General features: G+C 35.2%; 1 protein-coding gene across 2 annotated transcripts; it reads right to left on the bottom strand.

Moving 5' to 3' along the window:
* Positions 1-12,271: 12,271 nt before the first annotated feature.
* LOC139892161 (KH domain-containing protein At4g18375-like) lies at positions 12,272-18,529 on the bottom strand. 2 transcript variants are annotated; one of them, XM_071875200.1, is made up of 8 exons: positions 18,392-18,529; positions 16,618-17,209; positions 15,555-16,013; positions 14,730-14,975; positions 14,427-14,639; positions 13,262-13,380; positions 12,801-12,888; positions 12,272-12,720 (listed from the first exon to the last, which is right to left on the bottom strand). In XM_071875200.1, exons 2-8 carry the CDS (start codon positions 17,188-17,190, stop codon positions 12,433-12,435), a joined length of 1,986 nt encoding a protein of 661 aa, XP_071731301.1. In that variant the 5' UTR covers positions 17,191-17,209; positions 18,392-18,529; the 3' UTR covers positions 12,272-12,432. The 2 variants fall into 2 exon arrangements, with proteins under 2 accessions (XP_071731301.1, XP_071731300.1); XM_071875199.1 differs by having other exon boundaries at positions 13,256-13,380.
* Between the last annotated feature and the right edge of the window lie 581 nt (positions 18,530-19,110).

The raw sequence follows: 19,110 nt of genomic DNA on the forward strand, positions 1-19,110 counted from the left end.
CGTTGGTGTATGGATTAGATATAAAGGATATGTAATTTTGTTTTCATGTAAATAAGTCATGAATGATTACTCATATTTTTGTAATCTTATGAGATATTTCATGCTAGTTGCCAAATGATGGTTCCCACATGTGTTAGGTGACTCACATGGGCTGCTAAGAGCTGATCATTGGAGTGTATATACCAATAGTACATACATCTAAAAGCTGTGTATTGTACGAGTACGAATACGGGTGCATACGAGTAGAATTGTTGATGAAACTGAACGAGAATGTAATTGTAAGCATTTTTGTTAAGTAGAAGTATTTTGATAAGTGTATTGAAGTCTTTCAAAAGTGTATAAATACATATTAAAACACTACATGTATATACATTTTAACTGAGTCGTTAAGTCATCGTTAGTCGTACCATGTAAGTGTTGTTTTGAAACCTTTAGGTTAACGATCTTGTTAAATGTTGTTAACCCAATGTTTATAATATCAAAAGAGATTTTAAATTATTATATTATCAAGATATTATGATGTACGAATATCTCTTAATATGATATATATACATTAAATGTCGTTACAACGATAATCGTTACATATATGTCTCGTTTCAAAATCATTAAGTTAGTAGTCTTGTTTTTACATATGTAGTTCATTGTTAATATACTTAATGATATGTTTAATTATCATAATATAATGTTAACTATATATATAACCATATATATGTCATCATATAGTTTTTACAAGTTTTAACGTTCGTGAATCACCGGTCAACTTGGGTGGTCAATTGTCTATATGAAACCTATTTCAATTAATCAAGTCTTAACAAGTTTGATTGCTTAACATGTTGGAAACATTTAATCATGTAAACATCAATCTCAATTAATATATATAAACATGGAAAAGTTCGGGTCACTACAGTACCTACCCGTTAAATAAATTTCGTCCCGAAATTTTAAGCTGTTGAAGGTGTTGACGAATCTTCTGGAAATAGATGCGGGTATTTCTTCTTCATCTGATCTTCACGCTCCCAGGTGAACTCGGGTCCTCTACGAGCATTCCATCGAACCTTAACAATTGGTATCTTGTTTTGCTTAAGTCTTTTAACCTCACGATCCATTATTTCGACGGGTTCTTCGATGAATTGGAGTTTTTCGTTGATTTGGATTTCATCTAACGGAATAGTGAGATCTTCTTTAGCAAAACATTTCTTCAAATTCGAGACGTGGAAAGTGTTATGTACAGCCGCGAGTTGTTGAGGTAACTCAAGTCGGTAAGCTACTGGTCCGACACGATCAATAATCTTGAATGGTCCAATATACCTTGGATTTAATTTCCCTCGTTTACCAAATCGAACAACGCCTTTCCAAGGTGAAACTTTAAGCATGACCATCTCTCCAATTTCAAATTCTATATCTTTTCTTTTAATGTCAGCGTAGCTCTTTTGTCGACTTTGGGCGGTTTTCAACCGTTGTTGAATTTGGATGATCTTCTCGGTAGTTTCTTGTATAATCTCCGGACCCGTAATCTGTCTATCCCCCACCTCACTCCAACAAATCGGAGACCTGCACTTTCTACCATAAAGTGCTTCAAACGGCGCCATCTCAATGCTTGAATGGTAGCTGTTGTTGTAGGAAAATTCTGCTAACGGTAGATGTCGATCCCAACTGTTTCCGAAATCAATAACACATGCTCGTAGCATGTCTTCAAGCGTTTGTATCGTCCTTTCGCTCTGCCCATCAGTTTGTGGATGATAGGCAGTACTCATGTCTAGACGAGTTCCTAATGCTTGCTGTAATGTCTGCCAGAATCTTGAAATAAATCTGCCATCCCTATCAGAGATAATAGAGATTGGTATTCCATGTCTGGAGACGACTTCCTTCAAATACAGTGGTGCTAACTTCTCCATCTTGTCATCTTCTCTTATTGGTAGGAAGTGTGCTGATTTGGTGAGACGATCAACTATTACCCAAATAGTATCAAAACCACTTGCAGTCCTTGGCAATTTAGTGATGAAATCCATGGTAATGTTTTCCCATTTCCATTCCGGGATTTCGGGTTGTTGAAGTAGACCTGATGGTTTCTGATGCTCAGCTTTGACCTTAGAACACGTCAAACATTCTCCTACGTATTTAGCAACATCGGCTTTCATACCCGGCCACCAAAAATGTTTCTTGAGATCCTTGTACATCTTCCCCGTTCCAGGATGTATTGAGTATCTGGTTTTATGAGCTTCTCTAAGTACCATTTCTCTCATATCTCCAAATTTTGGTACCCAAATCCTTTCAGCCCTATACCGGGTTCCGTCTTCCCGAATATTAAGATGCTTCTCCGATCCTTTGGGTATTTCATCCTTTAAATTTCCCTCTTTTAAAACTCCTTGTTGCGCCTCCTTTATTTGAGTAGTAATGTTATTATGAATCATTATATTCATAGATTTTACTCGAATGGGTTCTCTGTCCTTCCTGCTCAAGGCATCGGCTACCACATTTGCCTTCCCCGGGTGGTAACGAATCTCAAAGTCGTAATCATTCAACAATTCAATCCACCTACGCTGCCTCATATTCAGTTGTTTCTGATTAAATATGTGTTGAAGACTTTTGTGGTCGGTATATATAATACTTTTGACCCCATATAAGTAGTGTCTCCAAGTCTTTAATGCAAAAACAACCGCGCCTAATTCCAAATCATGCGTCGTATAATTTTGTTCGTGAATCTTCAATTGTCTAGACGCATAAGCAATCACCTTCGTTCGTTGCATTAATACACAACCGAGACCTTGCTTTGATGCATCACAATAAATCACAAAATCATCATTCCCTTCAGGCAATGACAATATAGGAGCCGTAGTTAGCTTTTTCTTCAATAATTGAAACGCTTTCTCTTGTTCATCATTCCATTCAAATTTCTTCCCTTTATGCGTTAATGCAGTCAAGGGTTTTGCTATTCTGGAAAAGTCTTGGATGAACCTTCTGTAGTAACCAGCTAGTCCTAAAAACTGGCGTATGTGTTTCGGAGTTTTCGGGGTTTCCCACTTTTCAACAGTTTCTATCTTTGCCGGATCCACCTTAATACCTTCTTTGTTCACTATGTGACCGAGGAATTGAACTTCTTCCAACCAAAATGCACACTTTGAAAACTTAGCGTACAATTCTTCCTTCCTCAATACTTCTAACACCTTTCTCAAATGTTCACCGTGTTCTTGGTCATTCTTTGAGTAAATAAGTATGTCATCAATGAAAACAATGACAAACTTGTCAAGGTATGGTCCACACACTCGGTTCATAAGGTCCATGAACACAGCTGGTGCATTAGTTAAACCAAACGGCATGACCATAAACTCGTAATGACCGTAACGTGTTCTGAAAGCAGTCTTTGGAATATCATCTTCTTTCACCCGCATTTGATGATACCCGGAACGTAAGTCAATCTTTGAATAAACAGACGAGCCTTGTAGTTGATCAAATAAGTCGTCGATTCTCGGTAGTGGGTAGCGGTTCTTGATGGTAAGTTTGTTCAACTCTCGGTAGTCGATACACAACCTGAATGTACCATCTTTCTTCTTGACAAACAAAACAGGAGCTCCCCACGGTGATGTGCTTGGTCGAATGAAACCACGCTCTAAAAGTTCTTGTAATTGGCTTTGCAGTTCTTTCATCTCGCTGGGTGCGAGTCTGTAAGGAGCACGAGCTATTGGTGCAGCTCCTGGTACAAGATCTATTTGAAATTCAACGGATCGATGTGGGGGTAATCCCGGTAATTCTTTCGGAAATACATCGGGAAATTCTTTTGCAATGGGAACATCATTGATGCTCTTTTCTTCAGTTTGTACTTTCTCGACGTGTGCTAGAACAGCATAGCAACCTTTTCTTATTAGTTTTTGTGCCTTCAAATTACTAATAAGATGTAGCTTCGTGTTGCCCTTTTCTCCGTACACCATTAAGGGTTTTCCTTTTTCTCGTATAATGCGAATTGCATTTTTGTAACAAACAATCTCTGCTTTCACTTCTTTCAACCAGTCCATACCGATTATCACATCAAAACTCCCTAACTCTACTGGTATCAAATCAATCTTAAATGTTTCGCTAACCAGTTTAATTTCTCGATTCCGACATATATTATCTGCTGAAATTAATTTACCATTTGCTAATTCGAGTAAAAATTTACTATCCAAAGGCGTCAATGGACAACTTAATTTAGCACAAAAATCTCTACTCATATAGCTTCTATCCGCACCCGAATCAAATAAAACGTAAGCAGATTTATTGTCAATAAGAAACGTACCCGTAACAAGCTCCGGGTCTTCCTGTGCCTCTACCGCATTAATATTGAAAACTCTTCCACGACCTTGTCCATTCGTGTTCTCCTGGTTCGGGCAATTTCTAATAATGTGGCCTGGTTTTCCACATTTATAACAAACTACATTGGCATAACTTGCTCCGACACTACTTGCTCCGCCATTACTCGTTCCGACACCATTTGTTCCTTTCGTTCTATTAACCCCTGGTCCGTAGACCTCACACTTCGCCGCGCTATGACCATTTCTTTTACACTTGTTGCAAAATTTGGTGCAGAACCCCGAGTGATTCTTTTCACACCTTTGGCATAGTTGCTTCTGATTGTTGTTGTTGTTGCGATTATTATTGTTGTTGGGATGATTGTTGTAGTTGCTGTTGTTGTTGTTGTTGTTGTTGTTGGGCCGTTTGTTGTAGTTGCGATTGATGTTGCGATTGTTGGGATAATTGTTGCGATTATTGTTGTAATTGCTGTTGTTGTGGTATTGGTGATTCTTATCACCGTTTTCCTCCCACTTTCTTTTGACTTGCTTCACATTGGCCTCTTCAGCAGTCTGTTCTTTAATTCTTTCTTCAATCTGGTTCACTAGTTTGTGAGCCATTCTACATGCCTGTTGTATGGAGGCGGGCTCGTGTGAACTTATATCTTCTTGGATTCTTTCTGGTAATCCTTTCACAAATGCGTCGATCTTCTCTTCCTCATCTTCGAATGCTCCTGGACACAATAGGCACAATTCTGTGAATCGTCTTTCGTACGTGGTAATATCAAATCCTTGGGTTCGTAACCCTCTAAGTTCTGTCTTGAGCTTATTGACCTCGGTTCTGGGACGGTACTTCTCGTTCATCAAGTGCTTGAATGCTGACCACGGTAGTACGTACGCATCATCTTGTCCCACTTGCTCTAGATAGGTATTCCACCATGTTAACGCAGAACCTGTGAAGGTATGCGTAGCGTACTTCACTTTGTCCTCTTCAGTACACTTACTTATGGCAAACACCGATTCAACCTTCTCGGTCCACCGTTTCAATCCGATCGGTCCTTCGGTTCCATCAAATTCCAAAGGTTTGCAGGCAGTGAATTCTTTGTAGGTGCATCCTACACGATTTCCTGTACTGCTAGATCCAAGGTTATTGTTGGTATGTAGCGCAGCCTGTACTGCGGCTATGTTTGAAGCTAGAAAAGTACGGAATTCCTCTTCATTCATATTCACGGTGTGTCGAGTAGTCGGTGCCATTTCCTTCAAAATAGTTAAATGGAACAAGTTAATCATACAGAATATTAAGAGTAGTTAATAGTATTTCGTAGCATAATATGAACTCATTTATAAAAGCTTTTTCTTCATATTAGCGTTTTATAAGTTTAAATTCGGGTAGTACCTACCCGTTAAGTTCATACTTAGTAGCTAATATACAATTCAACTACTACAATTCTATATGAAAAACTGATTATAATAATATTTCGCGTTCAAACTTTTATACAATATTTTACAAACTTACAATACCGCTTATTTTACATAAAGCATGAAATATAGCACACAATAACTTTGATACAAGATAGTTGTGAAGACAATTCTAGCTAGTACACAAGTCGTTCAGCAAAGGCAATAAAGACACGTAATTCATACGTCCAGAAACAAGTCATGCATTCTGGTTTTACTAGGACTACTTCCCATCCTTGGTCTTGTGCAACATAACCGTTATGGCCGTTGATAAGACAGCGTGTTGTAACGTCATCAAAGGGACGAGGGTTACGTAATGTCCAACAGTCCCGTAATAATCTAAAAACCTCATTTCTTACCCCAATTACCGACTCCGTCACTTGTGGAAACGTTTTGTTTAATAGTTGTAGCCCGATGTTCTTGTTCTCACTTTGGTGAGAAGCGAACATTACTAATCCGTAAGCATAACATGCTTCTTTATGTTGCATGTTAGCCGCTTTTTCTAAATCACGAAGTCCAATATTCGGATATATTGAGTCAAAATAATTTCTTAACCCGTTGCGTAAAATAGCATTTGGGTTCCCCGCAATATATGCGTCAAAGTAAACACATCGTAACTTATGGGTTTCCCAATGTGATATCCCCCATCTTTCAAACGAAAGTCTCTTATAAACCAAGACATTCTTGGAACGTTCTTCGAATGTCTTACAAACTGATCTCGCCTTAAATAGTTGTGCCGAAGAATTCTGGCCGACTCTAGACAAGATTTCATCAATCATGTCTCCGGGTAGGTCTCTTAAAATATTGGGTTGTCTATCCATTTTGTGTTTTTAAACTGTAAAATAGACAAGAGTTAGATTCATAAAAAAAATACTTATTAATACAAGCAATTTTTACATATATCATAAAGCATAAGAACACTATATTCCATATATTACACCACACGAATACAACTATCTTATTCCGACTCGCTCATTTCTTCTTCTTCGGTTTTGGTTCGTTTTGCCAAGTTTCTAGGGATATATGATGTTCCCCTAATACGAGCCGTCGTTGTCCACATTGGTTTAGAAAAACCTGGTGGTTTAGAGGTTCCCGGGTCATTGTTACAACTTAAGGACTTCGGGGGTTGACGATACATATAAAGTTCATCGGGGTTGGAATTAGATTTCTCTATTTTTATGCCCTTTCCCTTATTATTTTCTTTTGCCTTTTTAAATTCAGTTGGGGTAATTTCTATAACATCATCGGAATTCTCGTCGGAATCCGATTCATCGGAGAATTGGTAATCCTCCCAATATTTTGCTTCCTTGGCGGAAACACCATTGACCATAATTAACTTTGGTCGGTTGGTTGAGGATTTTCTTTTACTTAACCGTTTTATTATTTCCCCCACCGGTTCTATTTCTTCATCCGGTTCCGATTCTTCTTCCGGTTCCGATTCTTCTTCCGGTTCCGACTCTTCTTCCGGTTCCTCTTCGGGAACTTGTGAATCAGTCCACAAATCATTCCAATTTACATTTGACTCTTCATTATTATTAGGTGAGTCAATGGGACTTGTTCTAGAGGTAGACATCTATCACATAATATCAAACACGTTAAGAGATTAATATATCACATAATATTCATATGTTAAAAATATATAGTTTCCAACAAAAATGTTAAGCAATCATTTTTAAAGAAAACACGGTCGAAGTCCAGACTCACTAATGCATCCTAACAAACTCGATAAGACACACTAATGCAAATTTTCTGGTTCTCTAAGACCATCGCTCGGATACCAACTGAAATGTCCCGTTCTTATTGATTAAAAACGTTCCATATTAATTGATTTCGTTGCGAGGTTTTGACCTCTATATGAGACGTTTTTCAAAGACTGCATTCATTTTTAAACAAACCATAACCTTTATTTCATCAATAAAGGTTTAAAAAGCTTTACGTAGATTATCAAATAATGATAATCTAAAATATCCTGTTTACACACGACCATTACATAATGGTTTACAATACAAATATGTTACAACAAAATAAGTTTCTTGAATGCAGTTTTTACACAATATCATACAAGCATGGACTCCAAATCTTGTCCTTATTTAAGTATGCGACAGCGGAAGCTCTTAATAATCACCTGAGAATAAACATGCTTAAAACGTCAACAAAAATGTTGGTGAGTTATAGGTTTAACCTATATATATCAAATCGTAACAATAGACCACAAGATTTCATATTTCAATACACATCCCATACATAGAGAAAAAAATCATTCATATGGTGAACACCTGGTAACCGACAATAACAAGATGCATATATAAGAATATCCCCATCATTCCGGGACACCCTTCGGATATGATATAAATTTCGAAGTACTAAAGCATCCGGTACTTTGGATGGGGTTTGTTAGGCCCAATAGATCTATCTTTAGGATTCGCGTCAATTAGGGTGTCTGTTCCCTAATTCTTAGATTACCAGACTTAATAAAAAGGGGCATATTCGATTTCGATAATTCAACCATAGAATGTAGTTTCACGTACTTGTGTCTATTTTGTAAATCATTTATAAAACCTGCATGTATTCTCATCCCAAAAATATTAGATTTTAAAAGTGGGACTATAACTCACTTTCACAGATTTTTACTTCGTCGGGAAGTAAGACTTGGCCACTGGTTGATTCACGAACCTATAACAATATATACATATATATCAAAGTATGTTCAAAATATATTTACAACACTTTTAATATATTTTGATGTTTTAAGTTTATTAAGTCAGCTGTCCTCGTTAGTAACCTACAACTAGTTGTCCACAGTTAGATGTACAGAAATAAATCGATAAATATTATCTTGAATCAATCCACGACCCAGTGTATACGTATCTCAGTATTGATCACAACTCAAACTATATATATTTTGGAATCAACCTCAACCCTGTATAGCTAACTCCAACATTTACATATAGAGTGTCTATGGTTGTTCCGAAATATATATAGATGTGTCGACATGATAGGTCGAAACATTGTATACGTATCTATGGTATCTCAAGATTACATAATATATAATACAAGTTGATTAAGTTATGGTTGGAATAGATTTGTTACCAATTTTCACGTAGCTAAAATGAGAAAAATTATCCAATCTTGTTTTACCCATAACTTCTTCATTTTAAATCCGTTTTGAGTGAATCAAATTGCTATGGTTTCATATTGAACTCTATTTTATGAATCTAAACAAAAAAATTATAGGTTTCTAGTCGGAAAAATAAGTTACAAGTCGTTTTTGTAAAGGTAGTCATTTCAGTCGAAAGAACGACGTCTAGATGACCATTTTAGAAAACATACTTCCACTTTGAGTTTAACCATAATTTTTGGATATAGTTTCATGTTCATAATAAAAATCATTTTCTCAGAATAACAACTTTTAAATCAAAGTTTATCATAGTTTTTAATTAACTAACCCAAAACAGCCCGCGGTGTTACTACGACGGCGTAAACCCGGTTTTACGGTGTTTTTCGTGTTTCCAGGTTTTAAATCATTAAGTTAGCATATCATATAGATATAGAACATGTGTTTAGTTGATTTTAAAAGTCAAGTTAGAAGGATTAACTTTTGTTTGCGAACAAGTTTAGAATTAACTAAACTATGTTCTAGTGATTACAAGTTTAAACCTTCGAATAAGATAGCTTTATATGTATGAATCGAATGATGTTATGAACATTATTACTACCTTAAGTTCCTTGGATGAACCTACTGGAAAAGAGAAAAATGGATCTAGCTTCAATGGATCCTTGGATGGCTCAAAGTTCTTGAAGCAAAATCATGACACGAAAACAAGTTCAAGTAAGATCATCACTTGAAATAAGATTGTTATAGTTATAGAAATTGAACCAAAGTTTGAATATGATTATTACCTTGTATTAGAATGATAACCTACTGTAAGAAACAAAGATTTCTTGAGGTTGGATGATCACCTTACAAGATTGGAAGTGAGCTAGCAAACTTGAAAGTATTCTTGATTTTATGAAACTAGAACTTTTGGAATTTATGAAGAACACTTAGAACTTGAAGATAGAACTTGAGAGAGTTCAATTAGATGAAGAAAATTGAAGAATGAAAGTGTTTGTAGGTGTTTTTGGTCGTTGGTGTATGGATTAGATATAAAGGATATGTAATTTTGTTTTCATGTAAATAAGTCATGAATGATTACTCATATTTTTGTAATCTTATGAGATATTTCATGCTAGTTGCCAAATGATGGTTCCCACATGTGTTAGGTGACTCACATGGGCTGCTAAGAGCTGATCATTGGAGTGTATATACCAATAGTACATACATCTAAAAGCTGTGTATTGTACGAGTACGAATACGGGTGCATACGAGTAGAATTGTTGATGAAACTGAACGAGAATGTAATTGTAAGCATTTTTGTTAAGTAGAAGTATTTTGATAAGTGTATTGAAGTCTTTCAAAAGTGTATAAATACATATTAAAACACTACATGTATATACATTTTAACTGAGTCGTTAAGTCATCGTTAGTCGTACCATGTAAGTGTTGTTTTGAAACCTTTAGGTTAACGATCTTGTTAAATGTTGTTAACCCAATGTTTATAATATCAAAAGAGATTTTAAATTATTATATTATCAAGATATTATGATGTACGAATATCTCTTAATATGATATATATACATTAAATGTCGTTACAACGATAATCGTTACATATATGTCTCGTTTCAAAATCATTAAGTTAGTAGTCTTGTTTTTACATATGTAGTTCATTGTTAATATACTTAATGATATGTTTAATTATCATAATATAATGTTAACTATATATATAACCATATATATGTCATCATATAGTTTTTACAAGTTTTAACGTTCGTGAATCACCGGTCAACTTGGGTGGTCAATTGTCTATATGAAACCTATTTCAATTAATCAAGTCTTAACAAGTTTGATTGCTTAACATGTTGGAAACATTTAATCATGTAAACATCAATCTCAATTAATATATATAAACATGGAAAAGTTCGGGTCACTACAGTATATATAGTTCGTAAGTTTGCCGCTTTCTAGTTATAAGCCTCATCAAAGTTCTCATTGTACCCTTTGTTGAAAGACCGTATCTACTCGAAAACGTTCACCGTATTTATAAAAGTTTTCGTTTTTCTTTGTCGGGAAAAAAATTAGAGCATGCAAGAGAAGCAAGTGTGATGATACAAAATTTATTTGATTGGTCACCTTATGTCATTTTATAAAAATTCTTTTGTAAAGTTTTTGTAACTTTAGCATTACGCCTATGAAAATTCAGATACAATCATACATGTAACATCCAAAAAAAAACATAAATTATATTAGACGTAATTACAACACTTTTATGTAACATTCTTATCGAAGATAATCATGTATTTGATCTTTGATCTTCATAAAAAACCATGAAACGTAACTGCCTCAATAATGATGTACAAGACTACAAGCAGTACACACGTAAACAAACACAAACACGCACCCGTGCTAAAAAAAAAAATATCGTTTTATGCCCTTTCTAGAGAAACAATAAAAATATCGTTCGGAAAAAATAAAATAACATTCCCGAAGCTAAAAAAAAGCTAATAACAAATATGTACTTGATAAGGACTTCTATATGCCCTTTCTAGAGAAATTACAATTACAATCCAATAGGCAAAAGTAAGCTTAATGTCTGAACGGAACCTAAGCAGTCACCTAAGCAGTCCTAAATCATCATAATCATAATTTTAAAGTATAACAGGAACAAAAGGGTGCACATTATTCCATCCACTACACGACGTCTATTATATTCAAGATTGCAAAAGTCTGTAACCGGGAATTTGCTTCGGTCAAGTTGGGATTAGTAAGTCACGTCAGTTACTAGTCAGTCAAGTCGCGAACTAATTGGATATTGAATGCCTTTTGATATTGATTGTTTTTGACGGACCAATTTTGACCAACTAAAGATGACTTTAGCAGCTAAATCTATCTTTGTGACCCATTTTGATCCGTCGATGACCGGTGAATTTTAACCAACTTGGCCTAGTCAGGTCGGACTACTTCATATTCCCGACTAGACAAGGACCAACTGGCCTAGTCAACCGACTTTTACAACCATGGTCATATGGCGTGTCGAAAATGGAATATGGCAATCCTAACAAGTCAATTTCTTTAGTTACTTTAGTAAACACATTTCAACATGTGACTTACATATATTTAGTTTACTACTAGCCTCGATTCATCGGGGAATAACTTCTAAAAAAAAGTGACATTAAGTTTTAGTCCATACGTGTTGAACCTTGGGGCCGAATAGAAGCCAAGTTTGAACCTGCGTTTGTCAGGCTTGGTAAAGCACAAATCCAGCCCAAAATTTCGCTTTTTTACGATAACCAAACAAACTTGAGCACTTGGGTGGTATACACCCAACCTAGGTTTGGTCAATATATTAATTTTGAGCACAAATTAAAGAGATTCCCATAAGTCTGAAAAATGTGTGGACATCATCTGAATAAAGCAGAAAATAACATGTCAAGGGACACCTAACCAAAAGTCAGACAACAAATTAAGTCTGGAGTTTTAGGCAAGAAAAGGCCTCAAAAGATTGTGCAAAATCATACAATAGTCTCTGAAGTCTGGTCAACGTTCTAAGAGTCGGTCGACGGTTGGTGTCTTGCAAAAGTTTTGGTAAACCATGGTTCGAGTATGCGCCAACTTCTAGGGTCCGGGTCCGGGTCCGTGTGCGTACTGATAAGACGTCTCAGGGTAATGGACTTGTTGGGGAGGGTAGACTGGATGAGTAGTATTAGTGGTGGTCTCGGTGTACGATGTGTGTGAAGATGGGTTCATATCTGAAAAGGGACCTTGCTGAGTACCGTAGGTATCATAAGACAGGACCTGATGAGGATTATTGTTTTGTCCACCTGAACCACCTGAGATGTCTTGTTGGGAAGAACCATGCATTTCAGCAACGGGTTCGGGACCAACAACATATGGAGCTTCAACCTGTAATAAAAATGGTTCAGAATTTAAAAGAGTATAACCACTTTAGTTTATTATTAGTTAAACCAATTGCTTAATCATACCTTGACCTCACTAATATTGTGATTTACAGGTGTCACACCAGAAACTTGTCCACTGTTTGGCATATTCACATCTGCAGCACCAGGATACCTATATAAAAAATAAACAAACGTATTGATCTAGCTAACAAATAACCAAAAGGCAAGAGGTAAGTAATTTAAACAGATATATTTTAGTAATTTAAACAGATTCATTTTTGAGTAAGCCAAACTGTTAAAAGGTCTCCCAAAGTGTTTCTTTAAAGCACACAAATCTTGCAGATCACGTTATAAAAAACAGATTAGTATCGGAACAATATAAATTTAAAAATGTATTCATATACACATTCCCATTAAAATTACCAGAACCAAGTCATAGTGAAATTACCCATTTTGACCCATTACCCAGGCCCATTCTACCCGCCCGATTTGCCATTTTCATTTACGAGAACAGGAGCAATAAGAAACTAGTATGTTACCCATACGCATGTGGAGGAACTGTGTAAGCATGAGGTGCGTATCCCATAGGAGGAGGGGCATACGTATGAGGTGCATAATCCCTTGGAGGTGGTGGATAATTAGATCCATACTCTAATCCAGCGCCCTTCATATAAATAATAATATTTTAGCACAAAAATTTTATCACCTCAGAATCGTATCAATTAAGAATGAGAAAAGCTTATTTTCAAAAAACGATCATAAACCTTTATCTTTATAGCAACAACATCATACATAAGAAAACGTTACAAGATAATCTCTCGGGGAGTACTCAGTGAGGACTTTGGAGAGAGTAGGCGGTAACATAAACGTAAACATAAACATTAACTTTAACATAATTGTCAAAATATAAACATAATTGTTCAACTGTTCAAAAGCTTTAAAATTCTAATTCTAATTTAAATTCATAAAAAAATGCGAGACCAATTTTAACTTTGACCGACGTTGACCGGTTAATTAAACAGATATTGAAAAATCGAATCAGCCAGTTCTTAAAAAAGAGTAAACGGGGATTAATAGGCAATATTCAGGATTTTTTACAACAATGCATACTTTTAAATTCACAATTCAAGTCCATACCGTCAAGGTTACAAAAAACTAGCTACTCGGGAGTACTCGGTCGGGACTTTGGAGAGAGTAAGCGGTAACTCGGGGATTAATAGGGGATTAATCGGATTGGACATTTATTTAATACATTTAAATAATAAATTTCAAAACTTTATGTGAAAATATGAAGAAGAAAAAAAAAAAACCATAAACTTAAACTTTAACACAATTACCAAAATATAACAATAATCGTTCATTTGCTCAAAAGCTCTAAAGTTCTAGTTTAAATTCATATTAAAATGTTGACCAATTTTAACTTTGACCAACGTTGACCGGTTAATTAACGGATATTGGAAAATCGAATCGGTTCGTTCTTAAAAATGAGTAAACGGGGATTAATTGGTAATAATCGGGGTTTTTTACAACAATTGATACCGTTAAATTCACAATTCATTCTTCTAATAAAGCATCGGTAAAATGAACACCATAAACACTGTGCAACATCCTAAATTTTTTATAAGGACCATTATATGCTTGAGCTAAAATTGTTGTGTTACCATTATATGCCCTAACTAATATTTTTAATAAGGACAGGTTTAGACTAACCTGAAAAGGTGCTGGTGCATAGCCACCTGGCGGCGGACCACCTCGTATGCCAATAAAAGGAGGCGGTCCTCGAACTGCTAAGTTTCCTTGTGGCATAATTCCTGGTAGTGGAGCAGGCTCGGTTTCAGGGTTTGCATCCCGGAAACATCTCGCTCTAAATCTTGATGCTATCTCAGCCAAAGCATCTTTAGCGACACCATAACTCCCAGACACCTAAAATTGTGATTGCAATTGTAAATTAAAGCTTATAGTAAAAACATTAAAGGAAAATAATATTTACAATTGACATTTTTTGGAAATTACCTGCACAAGCTCTTCATCTTCATCTGCGCATATGGGTTTTTCATCGTCAGAGTATACACGAATGTCTGCTCTTGTTCTTCTCCTCATTTCATTAATTACTTGACCTCCTTGTCCAATGATGCAACCGATTTTATTAGATGGAATGAGGAGTCTCGAAGTAACCATCCCTTTCTCATTGAATTCGGTTGTTTTATCTTGAAGAAATAGAACTGTATCGATTGTATTTGACCTTGGGTTCCTTAAATCCTGAAATGATTCACCGCAAGCACTAATTAATCATCCATTTGTAAGATATGGGCCAACTTAACTAATTTTGTTAACTATGACAGGTTACATACCCAGCTCTAATAAACAGGTCGAACAGGCAAATTCACCTCAAAAATAACTTTTTTATGCATATAAACTCCAAAACCCTTTATTCGGTAGAAATTATTATTATTTTTAAAAATTTTCTAATGACGGGTTGTCAGTAAGGAATTAAGACATGCAAATTTTGTTTGTACATTTAAACCACCCCCTATTGAAAATAACAACCTTTAAATGTACCACTATTTAATCCACAAATTCCTTATTATTATTATAGAAATAGAAATAGAGAAAGAAATAATAGAACTTTTATAATGATACTTGATACAAAATTTATATAAAAATAGAAACTTTTTGAATGATAAAAAAACGAACTATTTCAACAACTACCTAAAAATTCTTGAGGCGTTACCCCAAACTGCCCAGTCGGTAACCTCTAATTTGCATTGTTAAATAAATACGAATGATTAATGGTGTAAATGCAAACAGTAAATACAGATCAATAAAAAGGTTACTGACCTCAAATGAAGACACACGAATGACTCGCTCATCTGAGTCTGGTAATTTATCATCCACATCAATACTTGTTCCAGTTTGTTGTTGCAACTGCCTAACATTCGATCCCCCCTTACCAATAATCCCACCAATTTTTCTTTCAGAACAAAGAATTTTCATTGAAAACTCAACTGTATCCTCACTATGAGCAGCAACAGCAGCATGATCACCATTAAAGCCATCATTTCCAAATCTGGGGGGCTCGTTATTGTACATGCCCATCCACGATAAGGACGGTGCACCACGTTCAGGTCGCATCAAATTCATAGGAGACATATTTTCCGATGGAGGACCGGGACGAACCGATCCATGGCCGCCTGCGGAATGGTAACTCGATGGAGGTTTGTCCTTGCGTGGATTATGATGCAATAATGTAGACACTTCATAAAGTGCTCTTTTTGCAATAGATGGTATGGCTGATATCTGCACAGATCATATATATATTTAAATTTAAATTAACTCGTATAAATGATAAGCTTTTTACTTAAAATTTAAGGTGTTGTTTGTTTTTCAATCTGCAAATCTTATCATGTCTTATGTCTGCGCGCCATGTTTTTTGCGCCATGTTTTTTTTTTTTGCAGACTGTTTGTTTTTCTGAATACATAAGATTAAATAATGTCTTATTCTGTTTGCAAACTCGAAGACTTAGAAACATGCTTCTAAGTGTTGCAGACATGATTAACTTATTTTGCAGACATAAAAACAAACAATCTTCACAATTTAGCATACACCCTCAGGCCACATCTTCTCTATAGACATGGTTCCAAATCTACAAAAACATCTTAAAAAACAAACAACACCTAAATCTTGATTGTTACAGGAGACCAAAAAAAAAAAAAAAAACCTAGCCAGTAATATTTGAATTATTTAGGAAGTAGAAAATACCACATCACCGATAACAAATAAAATGTTGGTAATGTTTTAATACAATTTGTTGGTATATATAAGTGGATAACGTAACAAACTCCCCATGTGTCTTTATAAAGATACAACATACATTATTAGTATGAAAAAAAATAAAATTACCTGCACCAGCTCATCAGTACTTAAAGCACATGTAGGATGCTGATCTGTAGGCAAAACACGTATACCCGCACCAGTCTCACTCCTTAATCTAGTAATGACATCACCTTTTTTACCAATTACACACCCAACAGTATTATTTGGAACAAGCATGCGTGCAATTACCTCAATATCATCACTATTTTCAGTTCCACCAATTAAATCTTCCGCAACAATCCTATCGTGAATTCTTAATAAAGCATCTTGGGCTGCACAATACAACTCCATGTCATGGTTATTTTGTAATGGCAACATTGCAGATGGACTATTTACTGTTATTACTCTTTCTTCTGAACCAGGTACGATCTCGGCAACAGTAATTTTAGCTCCCGTTTCTTCTCGTAAAGATTTGATTATTCCACCACCTTTTCCGATGACACTACCGATTTTTCTTGATGGACATAATAATCGGTAGACTGTTTCTGAAGTCTGAGATGTTTCTGAAGATTGCTCATTGAATTTTCCTCTTTTATTACCACCTTGCTTAATATGAGAGTTAGATCGTTTCTTGAAAGAGGACCGCCTGTTCCGTTCCATATAGCCACAAAATCTACAACTGAACCACAAATAAAAAATTATAATAAAACGTGAAATTAACAACGTTAATATACTTCAAAACAATGAGGATGCTGAAAACACTTTAATAACTTCGGGAATTGTATTACAGAGGCATAAATACGCATGTATGTCCAGCACAGATTATTTTTCAGAAAATACCACTATCAGATTCTTATAGTATTAACTAATTGTATTAGATTTTTCATGTACAATCTCTCGAATTAAAACTATCAGATTCAGCACATTTTTTTTTTTTTTTTTAACAGTAGTTTGGGATCACCCAGGGGACTAAAGCACCCACGCCTTCATCTCCCGCAGTTGCATAACCCGCCCCCAACTGCTGCCCAGAAGAAAACCCGGCCCAATCCGAGGGCATGGGCGGTAACCCCCCCCCCACCCCCCCACCCCCCCCCACCCCCCCCAACACACACACTGCCCCCTCAACGCGCGATGTGCGAAAGGCACCCTTGGGTGGAATTCAAAGGTTAAGAGGCAACCTTATGTGCAATGCTGCACCCCTCGGCCTACGGGAGTCGAACTGTGTGTCAGTAGATATAACTTATACTTGAATGACCTTATATCATATAAGGAATCATCCCATTCTCCCTCACATCTCATATTACTTGAATCCTACCATGACCCACTAATACAAAATTTCTGACAGAATCATTTTAATCGTGAATCATGAAGTCAAACTTCAACGTTTCTGCTAATCAATTCCCATATAATTCGTCTGTATCTGTATATATCAAATAATAGGCGATTCTACCAATTTCAAGTATCATAGTGTCTAGTTACCATTCCCTTCACTAAAAAATCAACCTTTCATTTCAACTAATCATTTTCCATATCATATAAGCCCTGAGTACAAGTTTCTATTGAGCATATAAAATTCATTAAATTCTTAACTATGGCAAATATAAGATTGCACTAGATATGAAGGTCATTCATAAGGCCAACTATATGGTGCAACATGATTTTGTAGTTCCCTAACTATCATACATTTCAATTTTTTAAACATTTATTTACAAATTAAATAATACGTACAAGATGATTGAAATCACAAAATTTGAAGCAACAGGTGAATACAACCGACTGTATAGCATCTTAATTAGTCATGAAATCAAGCAATTAGCGATTAAAAAAAATTCCAGTAATTAAAAATTAAACAAAAGCGTACCAAGTCAGGAATCGTTAAGTGAAATTTCACCAATTGATATGATCCGGATGTCGGAATTAGGGCTTGTTTCGTGTTTTGCCTTCCAATTTGGTTAGGTATAGGTATTCACGCTTTGGTTTGGGCGTTGTATTTATTGATGGGCCTCAAATGGACTTTGTATAGTAAACTCAGTCTTTTGGTATCAATCTATCTATCTATTTTATAATTTCTATTAAAATTTTATAATGATAATATCATTATTAAGTTAATTGTTTAGTTAAAATAAAATAAAAAATAAAAAAATTTAGATCACTTAGATGATGTCATTAATCATAAGTATTTTATAATTAAACAATATTGTACTTATGGTAACTAATTTTAAAATCCTATAATGATGATTATTAGGCTAATTCTTTTGTTAAGAAAAAATAAAAAAAATAAAATAAAAAAAAGTCTAGGTCAATTAAATGATGTCATTAATTCTAATTATTTTAGATTTAAAAAAATTGTACTTATAGTAACTAACTTAAATAAATTATTACTCTGTAATTTTGAGTATTCAGTATATTAGCTATAATTACGAAATAATTATTGTAAATAATGTGATGATTTGATCATTTAAGAAATGTGTGACTATTTGTCCACATACACGTTCACAAATTAGCAAAAACTCAATTTTATCCCATAATTTTAGCACTATTTAAATCAGTTTTATCCTCACCCTATTTAAATTTCAATTT

The sequence above is a fragment of the Rutidosis leptorrhynchoides genome, chromosome 2 (genome assembly GCF_046630445.1).
Source record: "Rutidosis leptorrhynchoides isolate AG116_Rl617_1_P2 chromosome 2, CSIRO_AGI_Rlap_v1, whole genome shotgun sequence".
NCBI classification, from domain to species: domain Eukaryota; kingdom Viridiplantae; phylum Streptophyta; class Magnoliopsida; order Asterales; family Asteraceae; genus Rutidosis; species Rutidosis leptorrhynchoides.